The sequence below is a fragment of the Leiobunum rupestre genome, chromosome 6 (genome assembly GCF_980474605.1).
Source record: "Leiobunum rupestre chromosome 6, qqLeiRupe1.1.hap1, whole genome shotgun sequence".
Taxonomy (NCBI): Eukaryota; Metazoa; Arthropoda; class Arachnida; order Opiliones; family Sclerosomatidae; genus Leiobunum; species Leiobunum rupestre.
Window position 1 is genome coordinate 58,525,517 of NC_143389.1, and position 17,916 is coordinate 58,543,432.

Sequence of the window (17,916 nt, forward strand, 5' to 3'; positions counted from 1 at the left end):
GCTACTAGTATATTTTTGTGATGAAATGGTTCAATAATCAATAGTTTCTATTTTTCAAGTGAAAATCAAAGATTTATTTCACTAAATATAGATTTTGTTTTTTAAATGCATAAAGATAGTAAATGAAATATTTAGTCCTATAAAATCCTATAATTTGAAAAAATAGTCCTATAAAGTCCTATATTTATAGAAATCTAATCCTATTTTTCCTATAAAAAATTTCAAGATTTGAGTGGGGGCCCTGCTATTGCAACAGCGAGTGTTATTTAGAATCTCGATGGTCTAAATTAAAAATATTTTTATATTAAATAATCAATTTTATTTGTCCATATTTTAAACCTACGTCTTGGAAAAATAAAAATTCCCTAGTTTTACAACCTACAGTGGTGTTACATGAAGATTTTAGGACGAATACAATCTAAGAGTGCGCGAGCCAATTAACCCTATCAATTAACATAGAAGTTCATAACCGCTGGATTTTCGTCGGCTAAACTGACGATTTGTTTGCTTAATACCCTCGAAGGCTCTCGGGTACCTAAATACGTGGTTGCTTGTATCCCTCGAAGGTTCTCGGGTACCTAAATACGTGGTTGCTTATATCCCTCGAAGGTTCTCGGGTACCTAATTACGTGGTTGCTTATATCCCTCGAAGATTCTCGGGTACCTAATTACGTGGTTGCTTATATCCCTCGAAGGTTCTCGGGTACCTAAATACGTGGTTGCTTATATCCCTCGAAGGTTCTCGGGTACCTAAATACGCGGTTGCTTATATCCCTCGAAGGTTCTCGGGTACTTAATTACGGGGTTGCTTATATCCCTCGAAGATTCTCGGGTACCTAATTACGTGGTTGCTTATATCCCTCGAAGGTTCTCGGGTACCTAAATACGTGGTTGCTTATATCCCTCGAAGGTTCTCGGGTACCTAAATACGTGGTTGCTTATATCCCTCGAAGGTTCTCGGGTACCTAAATACATGGTTGCTTATATCCCTCGAAGGTTCTCGGGTACCTAAATACGTGGTTGCTTATATCCCTCGAAGGTTCTCGGGTACCTAAATACGTGGTTGCTTATATCCCTCGAAGGTTCTCGGGTACCTAATTACGTGGTTGCTTATATCCCTCGAAGGTTCCCGGGTACCTAATTACGTGGTTGCTTATATCCCTCGAAGGTTCTCGGGTACCTAATTACGTGGTTGCTTATATCCCTCGAAGGTTCTCGGGTACCTAATTACGTGGTTGCTTATATCCCTCGAAGGTTCTCGGGTACCTAATTACGTGGTTGCTTATATCCCTCGAAGGTTCTCGGGTACCTAAATACGTGGTTGCTTATATCCCTCGAAGGTTCTCAGGTACCTAAATACGTGGTTGCTTATATCCCTCGAAGGTTCTCAGGTACCTAAATACGTGGTTGCTTATATCCTTCGAAGGTTCTCGGGTACCTAAAGAAGTTCCGGCTACAACCGTACTTGGAACATGAGTTTCCACTCTTGTTGTTAAGGTATTAGGCGCCTTTTAAAAAGGAACGAAAGCGGGGGTAAAGTCCTCTTTCATCCACTTAGTACTTTTAATTCTCTTTATAGGGCTCTCGCGGGTAGAAGCCGCGTACGACTACACCCACTCCTGTACGTGTAAACCCTTCTTTTCTTCCGCCGAGTCATACCGTAATGACTTCGGAAATTAAAAGAACCGGAAGACTAGTGACCTCGCATTTCGACTTATCCCACCGGGTCAAAGGTCGATCATTCTTTGTTTAATATTTGCCAGGAACGGTGACGTTATTTTATTTGCGTTTCTTTGAACGCAACTGTCTGCAATCTTATCTCTTTCTGCTGTTTTTCGATTGGTTCCTTCGCCTTTTACTCGATAATCATCGTTGCCAGACTTAGGATAATTATCGATAATGTCCAGACAAAATTCGACAAAATATTGGTAATCTCGAGAAATACTAGGATATATTCGAGAAATACTAGGATATATTCGAGAAACACTAGGATATATTCGAGAAATACTAGGATATATTCGAAAAACACTTGGATATATTCGAGAAACAGTAGGATATATTCGAGAAACGCTAGGATATATTCGAGAAACGCTAGGATATATTCGAGAAACGCTAGGATATATTCGAGAAACGCTAGGATATATTCGAGAAACGCTAGGATATATTCGAGAAACGCTAGGATATATTCGAGAAACGCTAGGATATATTCGAGAAACGCTAGGATATATTCGAGAAACGCTAGGATATATTCGAGAAACGCTAGGATATATTCGAGAAACGCAAGGATATTTTCGAGAAACGCTAGGATATATTCGAGAAACGCTAGGATATATTCGAGAAACGCTAGGATATATTCGAGAAATACTAGGATATATTCGAGAAACACTAGGATATATTCGGGAAATACTAGGATATATTCGGGAAATACTAGGATATATTCGAGAAATACTAGGATATATTCGAGAAACACTAGGATATATTCGAGAAACACTAGGATATATTCGAGAAATACTAGGATATATTCGAGAAACGCTCGGATATATTCGAGAAACGCTAGGATATATTCGAGAAACGCTCGGATATATTCGAGAAACGCTAGGATATATTCGAGAAACGCTAGGATATATTCGAGAAACGCTAGGATATATTCGAGAAACGCTAGGATATATTCGAGAAACGCTAGGATATATTCGAGAAACGCTAGGATATATTCGAGAAACGCTACGATATATTCGGGAAATACTAGGATATATTCGGGAAATACTAGGATATATTCGGGAAACGCTAGGATATATTCGGGAAACGCTAGGATATATTCGAGAAATACTAGGATATATTCGAGAAATACTAGGATATATTCGGGAAATACTAGGATATATTCGGGAAATACTAGGATATATTCGGGAAATACTAGGATATATTTGAGTAATCCGAGATTTTATTTTGGGCGGGGCTCTAACTTTCACCCCTCCCCTCCCTCTTTTGAGACCTAAAACTACCTTACGATTTGAACCCCCTTACCCTTGATATTGAAAAATTATGTTACTTTAAGTACACCCACTCTTGATAAATTTCGGGGAGGGTTTGGACCCCCAAACCCCCTTAAATAAACCCTTGGAGAAATACCAGGAAATATTTCCGAAATCCAAAAATCCAAAATTTCAATTTAAATATTAGAAATATTTGGAAATCAGAAATCCGTATAATTGTTTTTCGTATTGGTTGGCCCATTGGATTTATCGGCCAAGACAACTGTCGCTAGTTACGTTATAAATAAGTCGTAATGCGTGTTAGCAGACGATTTTCGATTTGAAATATACTCCCTTTACTATGAGTTTTTTTTTCAGTCTAAAAAAACCTTTAGAGACTCAAGTTATCAAATTTTTTATGTATCCTATATGTACAACTTAGAACAAAAATGCACGTCAATTTCCAAGTATTTTTTAATCGACAATTTTCTGATTTTTTTTCTACAATCGATAATTTTCGGGCCTTGGTGCTATAATTTTATTTTCGCAACCTGGCAACGCTGTCTGTAATAATCTAACGGTTCGGTGCTCAGTTCTGGGCACGTTAGGGGGGGGGGGGGCGTTTAGAAGGGGAACGATTGGGAAGGGCTTCCTTTCGGCGAAATCAAAACGAATGATTTCGCTAATAGCATTAGCGCGAAATCGCTTCTCCTCATCCGGCTTTCTCTTCCACAGGTTACTCTTTCTCTCTCTCTTTACCCCCCTTTATAACCCCCCCCCTTCCCTGTTCCGTTCCGTCAAAAGTAAACTATTTCGACAAAAGTATTACTCTACGACGTACCTTTATTTATCGCGCTTTCCACCTAGATTTCGGGATTTTCAAGTTCATTTCAAGATTTGTAAAATCCTTTTTCTCTAGAGTGTACGGGATTTGTACGAATGTCGAACCCTTCTATGTGTACGAAGTTTAAAGCCTCTTTAATACATTGGTGGTCTGATTTAACTCCAACACTTTTTTAAGAATTTAACTCCAACAATTTTTTAAGAAATCATTGATTTTAATCACTTGTTAAAATATTGCAAAAGTAGGCTCTCAATTTAGAGCAAACTAACTTAAATTTAGAGGAAGAAAAAATTAGCGAATAAGTAATAACTTAAATTTAGTTTACAATACAGCACTTACATTATTAATCAATTTGTCAAGGCAAAAAGGCATAAAACGTCAAAAATCAATAAAAGTCCGATTTAAATCAAATAAATTGATTTTCGTAGATTTATTAAAAATCAAAAACAATGCTTTAAGGGCCTAGTTTCGGAAAATTTCATCCCCTAATATCAATCAAACGTCTTTTTGAATTCCCACTCGTTCTCACCCTATTGCTAGCGACGGTCATCTCGTAATTCGGACTTCGCGGTTCTCAACCCTTACAATGCCCGGTTTATTCTTTGGACACGGAGAGGTTAGGAGGGGTTACGATTGAACCAAGAATGTATTTATTTATACTCAGGGAGAATGAATATGTTGAGATTATTTTTAGCGTTTCTCCAATTCCACCCGTTGGGGCCCCCGGTATGCTCCTCCGCTTTAATAAAATCAAATCATACTGCAATCTCATTGGTTCTTAAAAATTACGTTTTTCGACGAGATTAACGCTGCTGCGAGGACGCAAAAAAAAGACCGCCTGTTTTTCCACTCCCCCCCCCCCTTAGCGTGACGGGGTTAGGGCCTCAACGTGTCCGTCGATAGTCTCGACATATTCATTCTCCCTGAGTATAAATAAATACATTCTTGATTGAACCTAGGCCTTTAATATAATAAGGCAACTTTATTTATAGAAAATTATATTTGCGGTACGCCGAATATAGAGGTCTTAACCGTCCTGTTTTTTTGGTTGTTATTTAATCCGTTATTTCTTTTTGAAATCTATCTCTGATAGGTGTTGGTGCTCCAACGAAAGCGAAACGCGCTTCTCTCTCGAGAAAAGAACCTTCGGCCGAGAGTCTCTCGAAAGGAGTAAATGATCCGATAGTAACAATCGAAGAAGCCACATTATCCAAGCAGGAAGTTTCGTTGTTTATTTCGCACCTCGCCGACCATCATCATCATCATCATCAACTTTTTGTTCTTAAACGGCGGCGGCAAAAGAAGGAATGAGATGAAAAAGAGAAAGAGCAAAGTGCTGCCCGAAGACGGCTAGATGCCCGAGCGCCATTATGAGCCGATAAATGTTGCTCCGAAACCAAAATGGCACCTTTTTTCGGGTATATAATTTCTCTCTTTTCTAGTGTCCTACTCCCACCCTGCTAGTGTCCGCCTCCCACCCTGCTAGTGTCCGCCTCCCACCCTGCTAGTGTCCGCCTCCCACCCTGTTAGTGTCCGCCTCCCACCCTGCTAGTGTCCGCCTCCCACCCTGCTAGTGTCCGCCTCCCACCCTGCTAGTGTCCGCCTCCCACCCTGCTAGTGTCCGCCTCCCACCCTGTTAGTGTCCGCCTCCCACCCTGCTAGTGTCCGCCTCCCACCCTGCTAGTGTCCGCCTCCCACCCTGCTAGTGTCCGCCTCCCACCCTGCTAGTGTCCGCCTCCCACCCTGCTAGTGTCCGCCTCCCACCCTGCTAGTGTCCGCCTCCCACCCTGTTAGTGTCCGCCTCCCACCCTGTTAGTGTCCGCCTCCCACCCTGCTAGTGTCCGCCTCCCACCCTGCTAGTGTCCGCCTCCCACCCTGCTAGTGTCCGCCTCCCACCCTGTTAGTGTCCGCCTCCCACCCTGCTAGTGTCCGCCTCCCACCCTGCTAGTGTCCGCCTCCCACCCTGTTAGTGTCCGCCTCCCACCCTGCTAGTGTCCGCCTCCCACCCTGCTAGTGTCCGCCTCCCACCCTGCTAGTGTCCGCCTCCCACCCTGCTAGTGTCCGCCTCCCACCCTGCTAGTGTCCGCCTCCCACCCTGCTAGTGTCCGCCTCCCACCCTGCTAGTGTCCGCCTCCCACCCTGCTAGTGTCCGCCTCCCACCCTGCTAGTGTCCGCCTCCCACCCTGCTAGTGTCCGCCTCCCACCCTGCTAGTGTCCGCCTCCCACCCTGTTAGTGTCCGCCTCCCACCCTGCTAGTGTCCGCCTCCCACCCTGCTAGTGTCCGCCTCCCACCCTGCTAGTGTCCGCCTCCCACCCTGCTAGTGTCCGCCTCCCACCCTGCTAGTGTCCGCCTCCCACCCTGCTAGTGTCCGCCTCCCACCCTGCTAGTGTCCGCCTCCCACCCTGCTAGTGTCCGCCTCCCACCCTGCTAGTGTCCGCCTCCCACCCTGCTAGTGTCCGCCTCCCACCCTGCTAGTGTCCGCCTCCCACCCTGCTAGTGTCCGCCTCCCACCCTGCTAGTGTCCGCCTCCCACCCTGCTAGTGTCCGCCTCCCACCCTGCTAGTGTCCGCCTCCCACCCTGCTAGTGTCCGCCTCCCACCCTGCTAGTGTCCGCCTCCCACCCTGCTAGTGTCCGCCTCCCACCCTGCTAGTGTCCGCCTCCCACCCTGCTAGTGTCCGCCTCCCACCCTGTTAGTGTCCGCCTCCCACCCTGTTAGTGTCCGCCTCCCACCCTGCTAGTGTCCGCCTCCCACCCTGCTAGTGTCGCCTCCCACCCTGCTAGTGTCCGCCTCCCACCCTGCTAGTGTCCGCCTCCCACCCTGCTAGTGTCCGCCTCCCACCCTGCTAGTGTCCGCCTCCCACCCTGCTAGTGTCCGCCTCCCACCCTGCTAGTGTCCGCCTCCCACCCTGCTAGTGTCCGCCTCCCACCCTGCTAGTGTCCGCCTCCCACCCTGCTAGTGTCCGCCTCCCACCCTGCTAGTGTCCGCCTCCCACCCTGCTAGTGTCCGCCTCCCACCCTGCTAGTGTCCGCCTCCCACCCTGTTAGTGTCCGCCTCCCACCCTGTTAGTGTTGTTCGCTGAAAATGTGTGTACCTTCGCGGCCAAAATTCGTCATGATATTGAGGCAGTGGCGGCGTCATGGGGTAAATTAAAGGGGCCCCCAAAATTACCGAAATAGATAACTTTCAAATTATGTTAAAATTCTATCGAAATTTATTATACGGAGCATACAAAATTAAATTTTAATTGTGAATCACCATATATTGCTAGCTTTAGGAAATTAAAAAAGGCCCTAAAATACTTCGAAGGGGGGGGGGGGGAGGGCAAGTACTTGGCTTACCGTATCCAAAAATCCTAGCGCCGCCAGTGTTGTGAGGAATTATTTCATTTCAAAAATATGATGTATAAATAAGTTTAATTTTAACATATAACTATAATATCCTTCGCAGACCATGCGTATAAAACCGGTTTTATTTTATTATAATAATAATAATCATCTCAAGGTACCTTAGGTCTTATACTCCTCATCTGAATAAGGTATTAGTCGACGGTATATTTTAAGCCGTGATGCTTCCGCTATTTGTCACCAAAATCGCGCACATTGAAAACTATCAAACTTGCGAGTATAGAGTAATGGCACTCCGTAGCTTTGTCCATGGTCGCCATTTTGGTCGTGATTTTTTATCTATACGAAAAAGCCACTACTCTATACATCTTTCAATTTTTCGGTCTAAATGGTTACCTCTTTCTTAAGAGATATATTATTTACTTCTGGCTTTAGTAATCCTTTTTACGCATTTTTATTATTTCATTGTTATTACTTTTTGTTGGCGTTGTTTCCCGGTTTTGGCGGTCATTTGTAGCGGTTCTTCAACCCCGCCGAAATTTTTCTTTCCAAGTACTTGACTGCCTCTCCTCCGGTTCGAGATGGAGAAGCGCGCTCAACTGAAAGACTTTTCCTTGTTCTGGTTCAAGTCTCGTTTAAAGAATTATTTTTTTTTGTAACTAACTATCGAATAGAAAGAACCACCGTGTAAATAAATAGAGCGAATTACGAGAAAAGACTAAAGAGGGAGCCACTCGCCTGCCCAATGTTTACCAGATTGTTTAAAAATACTACGAACAAAAAAATATTTTATACAGATGGGTGAGCTGTTAAAAGTTGAGATAAATATTTCTGTCCTAACCGGGGTTTCTTTAATAGCCTTTTTTTTTTCTTAAAAAGCCTACTTTTTAATGAATGTATAATTGTATTGCGCCGTATGTCAAAGACTTTTAATTATATATCTATTATATTTTTTTGATGGTTGGCGATTGGCTCAATAGACGGGACTCTTCGGCTCAAGGAACGCGTTTTTCGAGCCGTACAATACTGAAGGATCGCCTTCTCGGGGCCCATTCCGTTCTCTCGGACGGACTCCTCATTGGTAAGCACGTTTTGTCAGTCTTATCTATAAAAAAACCACCATTAGTGACGCCATCTATCGATTAAAATCGCCAAATATTTATAAAGACATGGATTAACTAAACTCAAACCTAAGGGCGTAAGACCGGGGGGCAGGGTAGGCAATGCCCCTCCCAAATAATTTGCTGGGCCCCCAACTTTATGCTCGGTTGAAAATTAAAATTCATAAAATAAAGGTAGCAAATATTGAAGTACGGTCCTTAATTTTCTTAAGAAATATTGTTTTGTATGAAAAAAAACTTGTAACTTACTATTATCTTTTCTATATATCTGTTCATTATAAATTTAAGTCCATCCATAATTTTATTTTCTTATCGCCAGGGGATTGCCACCTTGAACGAATAATCATGGAGCTTCAATAAACCCGAAACCAAATGGTGCGCTTGGTGCTTTTACGGCAGTGCCGCTTGTAGCGCCGTAGTGTCAAGTATTGGAAATATTTCTATCCAAATACTAAACGCGTGCCCAAATATTAGCGGATGCCGTTAGGCCTAGCGTTCTTAGCTCGTCACTGTCGTCAAAGCATACACCTTTTATTTCCATTTTGACTTGCCATTTTTAAATTTATAATCTATTTAAACCTTCACCTATATATGCAAAAACATTAAAGTGAACTTCCTATTTAAATTAATTAAATCATTACCCTTTCATTTTTATTCCAATACAATTATTACTTTTGAATAATCTAAAGCCTATTAAAATTCCAAAAGCCTCACTTCTATTAAAAACAGCGGAGCAGACGACGGAATGCCGGTCATCTGACATTTTTAAGCCCGTGTTTTGTATTTGGATGGAAATATTTCGCGATTCTCTCGGTAGGAGCGCTACTGGGAATGCAAATTGTGGAACCGGGGATTTTGCTTAGGTTTCGAGTGTAGTAATTATTCGTCCAAGTTTCCACCCATTCAATTTTACAGAAGTAAATGTCCCCCTGCACGAGGAATGTTCTATAGAAATTTGAAATTTCGGAAAAAAACGTTTTTCAGTTATTTATCATTTAGTAGACACTGTATATATTAACCATACCACTAGCTTTAGAAAATAGAGATACACTTTAAAACCTTGTCAGACCTAGAGTTGTTATTAATCTTTATTTTCTATGGAAAGAGCGCCGCAAGGTTGATGTAAATTCCGGTGCCACCCCATCTGAACCCCTTCTCACATATGGACGTCTTTTTCTAGATGGCATGCTTACGACATTTAAGTGTGGGTTAAAAGGAGTATAATAGGCGCTTAAATAAAACATCTTCCCAGAAATTGCCAAGAAGTAATATTTCCGACAGCCAGGACTCATAATGTATAGTGCTTGTTGAAATATTAGAAAGCTGGAAACCTTTCTCGAACATAACATCGGTTTTTTGCTAAGCCTTAACATGCCAAAAAAGTTACCTGGTTAAAAGGAAACACTTGTTGCATACCGTACTGCAAAAGTAATACGTTTAGTTCTAAAGGAATTAGTTTTCATCTTTTTCCGAAAGATAATTTTATACGAAATTTATTAACTCCATGAGAAGCCTTAAAATATTCCGTATAATTTTAATTATTTATACCATAAGAGGATGATAATAATAATATTATTATTATCTTCTTATATTTAGTTTTAGTAACATTACATATTTTACCTTAAAATATATTATCGAAAATTAACATTAGTCGACGTATTTCTTATCTGACGCAAAATTATCATGAGGGCAAAAACGCGTCTCCAATTGGCTTAAATATGACTTTTTGGCTAGCCATTCTAACCGGTTAACCGACCGACCGGAAATAGTTCCTTCCCAGATGAATTTGGAAAGGGGAGTAATAATAATAATAATAATCAGCTAGGCTAATACCCAAGGCACCACCTTAGGCCTAAGTCATCATGCGACTTTTAAAGCCCTTAATTCAGGTGGCCGGGTTACAATGCGTAGGAGGGTGGTGGCAAGCCACCGAGTATCTTTTATTGAAGCGTCCATTCAACGAATTAAAGGTTTTTCCTGCTAGGATTGATATTTTGGATGGTAGTATATCGTAGGACAGATTCGTTGGAGTATGAAATGGGTATACTATAAAGTAACGTGTCCTTATTGTTTTAATGGGAAAGGCTACCTTCGACTTGCATTAGCCCTCTCACCAAAGAGCGTATGAATCGATAGCCTTTAAAGTTAATATAACCTGCAAAGCAATCTTTATGGAAGACACCTTCAATTTTTCAAATTTCCCTGTACAGTGGCGCCAAACATTTCTAAAGCCTAACGCAAGAGCGGCCAAAGTTGCAAACATTAGTGTTCCACACCGAATAAGTGAGATTATATTCCCTTTAATTGAACTATCTCATCATCAAGTTGGACAAGCGTAGCTGACTTGACGCTGTCGTCAATTAGGTCCGTACCCCACAATTATGACCCCTAATTATGTATACTCCCTTTAAGTACCGATCTAAGTAACTTCTCCCAGTCTTCTCGTAACTTTGAGGATTTGACGAATTTATGATTTGGTTTGCAGCCTTTCTTTGGACGTCACTCCTGGTATCGAGCGATCTGGTTTCCGGTAAAACGACGGCCATTCGTCGCGTGCAGAACGTAAATCCGTACGGCTACAGCCTTTGGAACCCCTCCAAAGAAGCGCCCGAGTTCGACTATCTCGTCGAAGGCCAACAGGACCAGGACGACGAAGAGGAAGGGCCGCCTCCGCGCCGGGGCCACGCGCCGCCTCTACCGCCGCGCCTGAACCGGCAACCGCCCAGGTATCATCGGCGACCCGGCCCGACCATCGACCCCAGCGAGAGGCGTCGTCCGCCGAGCCCAAGCCCCACCCAATTCGACGGGGCCCCCTCGGACCGGCGGCGCCCCAGCCCCCCTCGCCCGGTTTCCTTCGGCGGGCAGTTTCACATTTCGAGCGACCAATTCGTGCCATTTGAACCGAATGACGCCAGAGTGTCTCAGACGCTGGCCGAAGACGACCAAACGACTCACCCCAACCCCAGTTTCCGCCCACCCTCCCGGACCGTGCCCTTCGTGACCCCGGGTGCCGGTTTCACCGCTACGAACGGGCAACACATGGCCGTGGCCAGACCCGCTAGAGTTCGAGAAATAGTCCGTTTCACGGCTCCCGAATCGACGACGCCGCTCGACGATTCGGCGTTGTACTATCGGCCACCGGCGACGACCACCTCGACGAAAACGCCGTACGTTGTGGTCCCCGAAGACGCGATCAAAGTGTCGTTGGCGAATCTCTCTAAACCGGGAGTGGACACTCGCGGACATCGAGGGGGGGAAGAAGAAGAAGAAGAGGAGGAGGAGGAGGAGGAGGGGGGATCTTTGGGAGACGAACCCGATCGACCGGCGAACCATCCCACTTACTTATCGCAACCCGGTGCGGACTCTGGGCCGGTTCATCACAAGCGATGGCACGACGGACCCGCGTCTACTTACCTCAAACCGACAGTTCCCCCGTCAAGGACAAAGGCCGACTTGACGGAAGTTTATTACCCCAGTGAATTTACTAGTCAAACTCCTTACTGGACCACTTCTTCCTTGAGACCCAACTCGAGAATTCCGCCGACCATACGCGTTGGCCAGGCACCCCCAGAGAACTCGTTCGTTCCCGTTCGGTACGTGAACTGGTCGACGCCCGCGGACGATGAGACCGATGACGACGAGTCGCCGCCTGCGCCTCAACGGGACAACGGAACTACGCGATTCACGACGGACATGACCGTCTCTCAAAGGGAAATCTCGAGTTCCGCGAAGCCGGTCAGCGACAAGGACAGACAGTCCCGGCCGCTCTCAACTGGAGCCATCGCCGGGATCGCCATCGGGATTCTGGCTCCTTTGGCTCTCGTGGCTGGTACGTTTCGATTAAAATCCGCATCATTATATTCCAGAAGCGCTTCAGTTAGTCCACAGACCAACTACCCCAAGAACGACTCTCATCAAACTCGAAAAAAAATTGTCTCAAAATTGATGCGTGAAAATTCTTTATTTTACGGAATAAAAATAAAAATGTCGAGCGTGAGCCAGCTTCTCTACTTGCCGTGAGATGGCAAAGCATCACATTCGAGACGTAAAAAAATTTAAATTACTACCCATGTCCCTCTTGGGGTAGGTGGTATATGGTTAGTCGAAGCTAGGAGAAACAAACACAAGGAGAACGCAGCTAGCCTATAAACACGTAGGGTTGTGTACAAATTCCATTGGTCTAGCCTTTACAATTTCCGAATATTCCCCTTCCGACGGCAGCAGGTGCTAAAGCGTCTAATCAATGTAAATTGTACTTGAGAAAATGTACGACTTTTGACGGGCTGCGTTCTCCTTGTGTAGGGTGCTGTGTTTGTTGCTCCTACGTCGAAGTAACCGATAGCTAATAACGATAAAAAATACACCAGTCTTACTAAAGCTATGACGACGATGCAAAGAGAACTTGGTTTGAAGACCACCAAAAATGCGTAGCCATTTTAGAATTACTCTAAATTAAATTTAAAGAACCATACCGGCGTTTCAAAAACCTGGGTGAACGTTAACTAGCTCCTCCCCTTCCTTACCGCGGGCCAATCATAATCTAAAATATTTCCAGCCCTCTTTCCGGTGCTCGCGCGGGAAACCAACAAAATTGAAACGCCGGTGTTGTTCTATTTAAGATATGGAACACGGTGACCACACTTCCTATATTTTATATTTTTTCATTTATTTCGATAGTCTTCGTATAATTTGACAATTCTCTTATATTATCCTATTTTTCGTACTTCGCGCTTTGCTTCCAATTTAGTTTTAAAGTTCGATAGAAGGCGCGCAAAACAGCCACTCTTTTACTAAAGCCCCAAGTTCATGGGCTTTTACGTAAATTTTAAAATTAAAATGTAATATTACTTTCATACATTTATCTAGTCACAAAGTCTGTGATGTTTTCATATTAAATGTAATATTACTTGGACGAATAATTATTGGACCCGAAACCAAATGGCGCGCTTGGTGCTTTTACGGCAGCGCCGATTCTAGGGCCATAGTGTCAAGTATTGGAAAGATTTCTATCCAAATACTAAATACGAGCCCAATATTAGCGGACGACGTTAGGTCTAGCGTTCTTAGCTCGTCACTGACTTAGCATTTTTTAATTTATAATCTATTTAAACCTTCACACAAACTATATATGCAAAAACATTAAAGCGAACTTCCTATTTAAATTATCTAAATCATTACCCTTTCATTTTTATTGCAATACAATTATTACTGAATAATCCAAAGCCTATTAAAATTCCAACAGCCTCTCTTATATTAAAAACAGCAGAGCAGATGACGGAATGCGGGTCATCTGACATTTTTACGCCCGTGTTTTGTATTTGGATTGAAATATTTCGCGATTCTCTCGGTAGGATCGCTGACGGGCGATACAAATTGTGGAACCCGGGATTTTGCTTAGGTTTCGAGTCCAGTAATTATTCGTCCTTTAAAATCATTTGTTTTATCTTTATTAAAATTTCCTATTTTTCCTATAAAACAATTGTAGGGTGGTCACCCTGTATGAAACTGACACGCTTAAATGAAAATTATATTCATTTTTGACGGAGTGTGATTGTGAAATTGAAAAACCTTTCGCGTTACAGGTGCCATGGCGTACTTGCTATATGGGCGGCATTTCAAAAGCGTCACCCACAAAGCCGACGGGCGCTCCATCACCGAACGGGGAAGTTACATCGACGACTCGGTTCGTCCTAGCGGTTACATGAACAGTCACATCGAATTACCCAAGGTAATTAAAAGCGCGTTAGCCAGAGTTCCATCCAGAACCCTTAAAGGGATAATGAAATCGGAAAATACAGTACCTTCAAACTATTCAGCTTTCAAAACTACATATTTTTCCAATTTACAGTCATTAGAAAAAATGTAAACTCAAATTTTAAGAAAATAAAAACTACGCCGAAAAAAGCAGACGCCGCCAACGCGAAATCGCCGTGTGTTTTGAAAATCCCGGAATCTGTACGGACGACCAACGAGAAGCGACGTTTTAACATCAAAAGTCGCCTCTCATTGGGCGTCCGTACAGATTCCGGGATTTTCAAAACACACGGCGATTTCGCGTTGGCGGCGTCTGCTTTTTTCGGTGTAGTTTTTATTTTCTTAAAATTTGAGTTTACATTTTTTCTAATGACTGAAAATTGGAAAAATATGTAGTTTTGAAAGCTGAATAGTTTGAAGGTACTGTATTTTCCGATTTCATTATCCCTTTAAAGAATGACGTGACGTATAACCGTAGGTATAATTTTCAGGAGAGCTCGGAGGAGATGACCTCGCTGGACAACGACTCTTTCCTCAACAGCCTGGAGGCGGTAACCATTCAGAATTACTGGGCCGAAAGCGCCAAGAATACCAAAGTCTGACCCCACGAAAGGAACTTATAATATAAAGAAAATAATAGATTATATATAATAATAATATTATATATTTAACTATAGAGTCTAGCACAGTTTTAATAGGTACAAACGAACATTTTTGGAGTTTCGTCAATAGGAAAACGCGACCAAAGAAATTCCGTTTATGCCCTATCGTTGTTTCCCAATTGTTTTCTGTGATATTACCTAGTTTTAAGGTAACTAGAACCAAAGTGTCGTTTTTAAATTTCGAGAAAAAGCTAAAAATATACTTAATTTTTAACTATAATGTAAATCAAGTGATCGCGTCGCGAGGTTCGTAAAAATAGGGTTGGCTCGTACCGGCTCGTCGGTCTCCGTTTTTAGGGGGAAGCTTTCGGGGTGGGATGAAACGCGCTCCTGACGTCACAAGCTGTCGAGAGGATTACGCTCGCGTGGATCCGTCAGGCGCTACTAGAAAAGATGGGGAAGCGACAACTCGACCTCTTGTGACGTAGAAGTGCCCGCGTACTTTATCCTCTCCTTGTCGAATGACCGGCCCGTTTCGTAGATTGAGCGTCGTAACTGGAAGAACCATGGTACTATCACGCGGGTTTGGTACTAGACAAAAGGTTCCATCTAGTGTACCTGTCGTACTTTTCTCGGTGAATGTGTCTTTTTTAGTGTATAAGAAACGTTTTAAAATCCATAGTTCCAAAAATAGCAAAAATCGAGGTAATAATACATATATTCATAATTATTCTTCTAACGAATTTTTCCCGAATCTATATAATCTTTCTTAAAAGTAACTGATATCAATTCTTCAACAATTTTTATACCTTTTTCCAAATTGTTGTAACCGCGCGGCATTTTTTAAGTCGTTCTCAATAGGTTTAATTAATTGGAATAATTATTCAATTCCCCCTTAAACGTTAGGAATATTGTAGTGGATATCTCAGGGGGTATATTGTGACTTAATTGGTTGTGATACGACACGTGGTATATATCGCCTTAGCACTGGTAAGAGTTTATAGAAAATGTTCAGAAACACGCGTATTTATGAGAAAAAATCACTAGTTACAAGCGAACGGACAGAAATATTTTTCAACCATATCTACTTAAGTGGCGTGACCCCATTTAACAGATGCCTACAATATATTAAGAAAAAACTACGAGTTGTTTAATTTATGAACGATACTACCATCCCGGAAACATTCGAAGACGCAATGTAAATAATAAAATATTTTAAAAAGATTTTTACTCAGTGTAATCTGTTCGTTTTTGTTTGGAAAGAGTACATTCCTACAGTTTTCAGAGAAGTCTGCCCGTGGTTGTCGATGGTTGAAATAGCCGATCCCACTCTGTCGTCTCTAATACAGCGCGGTAGTTGCAAACCTGGCGCCATCACTAGATTCATTGCTGAACTATTAGCAAAGCTCGCGGGATTCTAGAAATATTGGTTCAACTTCAACAACGAACCCAGAGATGGCGGTAGCGTAATTATAAAATTTTCTGTGAAATCTCTAGTATATTTTTCCGACCCAGGCAGTGAGATCGGCTTATTTCGACGTCTTCCAAATCAGACCCTAGCTCGGTAGGATAACTTCATGTCTCCGTGGTATACACTTTCGTTGCATTTTAAATCCCACGGCCATAAAGTCTTCAGCCTTCGACCTCTGAGGTTGTCCGGATCTGCGCAAGAAGCGGTGGCCATGTTTCGTCTTCTGTCGCCCATCAATGTGTACCAACAGAGGCTAGTGTCGCATAGGATATCATCGCCTAAATATGACTCGTGGTATAGTAGGTTGCCAGTTTAACCCTATATTTACGCATTATTCTATCTACTTACCCAAAAAGTCGACGTGGGTTAAGTAGTTTTGGTTCCAAAGTACCTCAAACGGGACTCGTGAAATTTGTTTGAAGTTATTATTGTCCAAGTAAACCTTTGTGATAAATTAAAAACCTATTATTATCCTTGGTGTGATAATGTAATTTATTAAACTTTAAAACCTTTTTGATAATGGGCATGTTCTTGAAGAAGTCGCTTTCCAAGTAATCGAGATCGTTGTAACTTGAAACAGATAAGGTTTGCAAAAATTGTTAATACCATTTTATCGAATTAACAGCCACCCTGTTACGGAGAGTTACCTAAGGTATAAGAATTCCAGATAATTGGCGATAGGCGGTAAAACCGAACGACTTAGACTCGTAAGTCGGTTCTCTGACAAATCCAAGGTACCGAGGTTTTGGATGAAAGCGAAAACACCATCTTTTAATTCTTCGATAAAGTTTCCCTTGAAATTTAAAATTTTCAGTTTTCGAGGTGGGAAATGAAACCAGTTCGTGGAAACATTCGCAATTCGGTTGAAAGAAAGGTCCAGCGTTAGCAGTTCCCTCAGACTGGAAAGAGCTTCTATCCTGATTGAATCGTTGAGTTGACACCCGACCAAATATATTTCTTTCAAGTAACTTTCCAATCCCAAAAAAGCGGTCTCGTTACCTTGCGTAAAGTGACTTATAGGCGTGTAATATACCTATCAAGTGAAGCGACATTTATTGATTGTACAAGATTTAATGAAACCACTACACTTACTTGAACGCTAGTCACGTTGCTCTTAAGGAACATATTACTCGGAAGAAAATTGACTCGAGAATTAATAACCCGAAAAAGGTGAACCGATGTTTTTTCAGTACCTCGAGCGCATTTGAAAAGCGTGGCTGGATCTGGGATGTCGGAGCAATGTATACTGGTTTCTATGGTGGAGTCATTGAAATTTACGATCTCGTCGGAGCAAGAACACGGAGCAATTGCTTCTGTATTGGGGCATTTTCCTGATGCCCCATGACTCGTGATTAGTAGCCAACAGATTGTAACGAAAGAAATAATTGCTACTCCTATATTCAGTGTCATTATGTCTTCAAAAACCGTTATTTAGTTATTTGGATTGCGAACGGCTGAAAGGTTTTTTTTTATAGAATAAAATGGCTTCTTATCTTTTTTATTTGAACTGTTAGGACCTATAGTGGAAGGCTAATGAATCTACAATGCTTATCTTATATGTGATAACAGGAACCCATGCCATGGATTACTAGCGATAACGATTGAACTTTCCAAATATACCATGGTGTGGGTACCAAGCTCTTATAACCGAACCATAGAAATATACCAACCAAAATAAGTAAAAACCGTTTCGACCACGTCTCATGTTTGGAACATATTCTGTAACCAATTTTTCTGTGTATTTGTAAACGATATTTGTCACAGAATAGTAACCGTTCTGGAAACTTTCGTATCTGGTGGTTAAGGGA

At 42.5% G+C, this 17,916-nt stretch overlaps 2 protein-coding genes across 3 annotated transcripts in view; one reads left to right on the forward strand and one right to left on the reverse strand.

Annotated features, from left to right (window-relative positions):
- The window catches only part of LOC149942811 (uncharacterized), a 40,617-nt gene extending 24,750 nt beyond the window's left edge, over nt 1–15,867 (forward strand). For both annotated transcript variants that reach the window (XM_090179950.1, XM_090179951.1), the window contains exons 2-6: nt 4,907–5,231; nt 8,141–8,241; nt 10,767–12,110; nt 13,864–14,009; nt 14,527–15,867. In XM_090179950.1, coding sequence (XP_090036076.1) covers nt 5,215–5,231; nt 8,141–8,241; nt 10,767–12,110; nt 13,864–14,009; nt 14,527–14,637 — 1,719 coding nt within the window. In that variant the 5' untranslated portion in view covers nt 4,907–5,214 and the 3' untranslated portion in view covers nt 14,638–15,867. The remainder of the gene's footprint in view (nt 1–4,906; nt 5,232–8,140; nt 8,242–10,766; nt 12,111–13,863; nt 14,010–14,526) is intronic.
- On the reverse strand, nt 15,849–17,765 carry LOC149942812 (uncharacterized). The gene is made up of 5 exons (XM_090179953.1): nt 17,201–17,765; nt 16,756–17,141; nt 16,618–16,678; nt 16,457–16,550; nt 15,849–16,386 (listed from the first exon to the last, which is right to left on the reverse strand). The coding sequence occupies exons 1-5, from the start codon at nt 17,516–17,518 to the stop codon at nt 16,187–16,189; spliced, it is 1,059 nt and encodes a 352-aa protein (XP_090036079.1). The 5' UTR covers nt 17,519–17,765; the 3' UTR covers nt 15,849–16,186.
- Nucleotides 17,766–17,916: the final 151 nt, after the last annotated feature.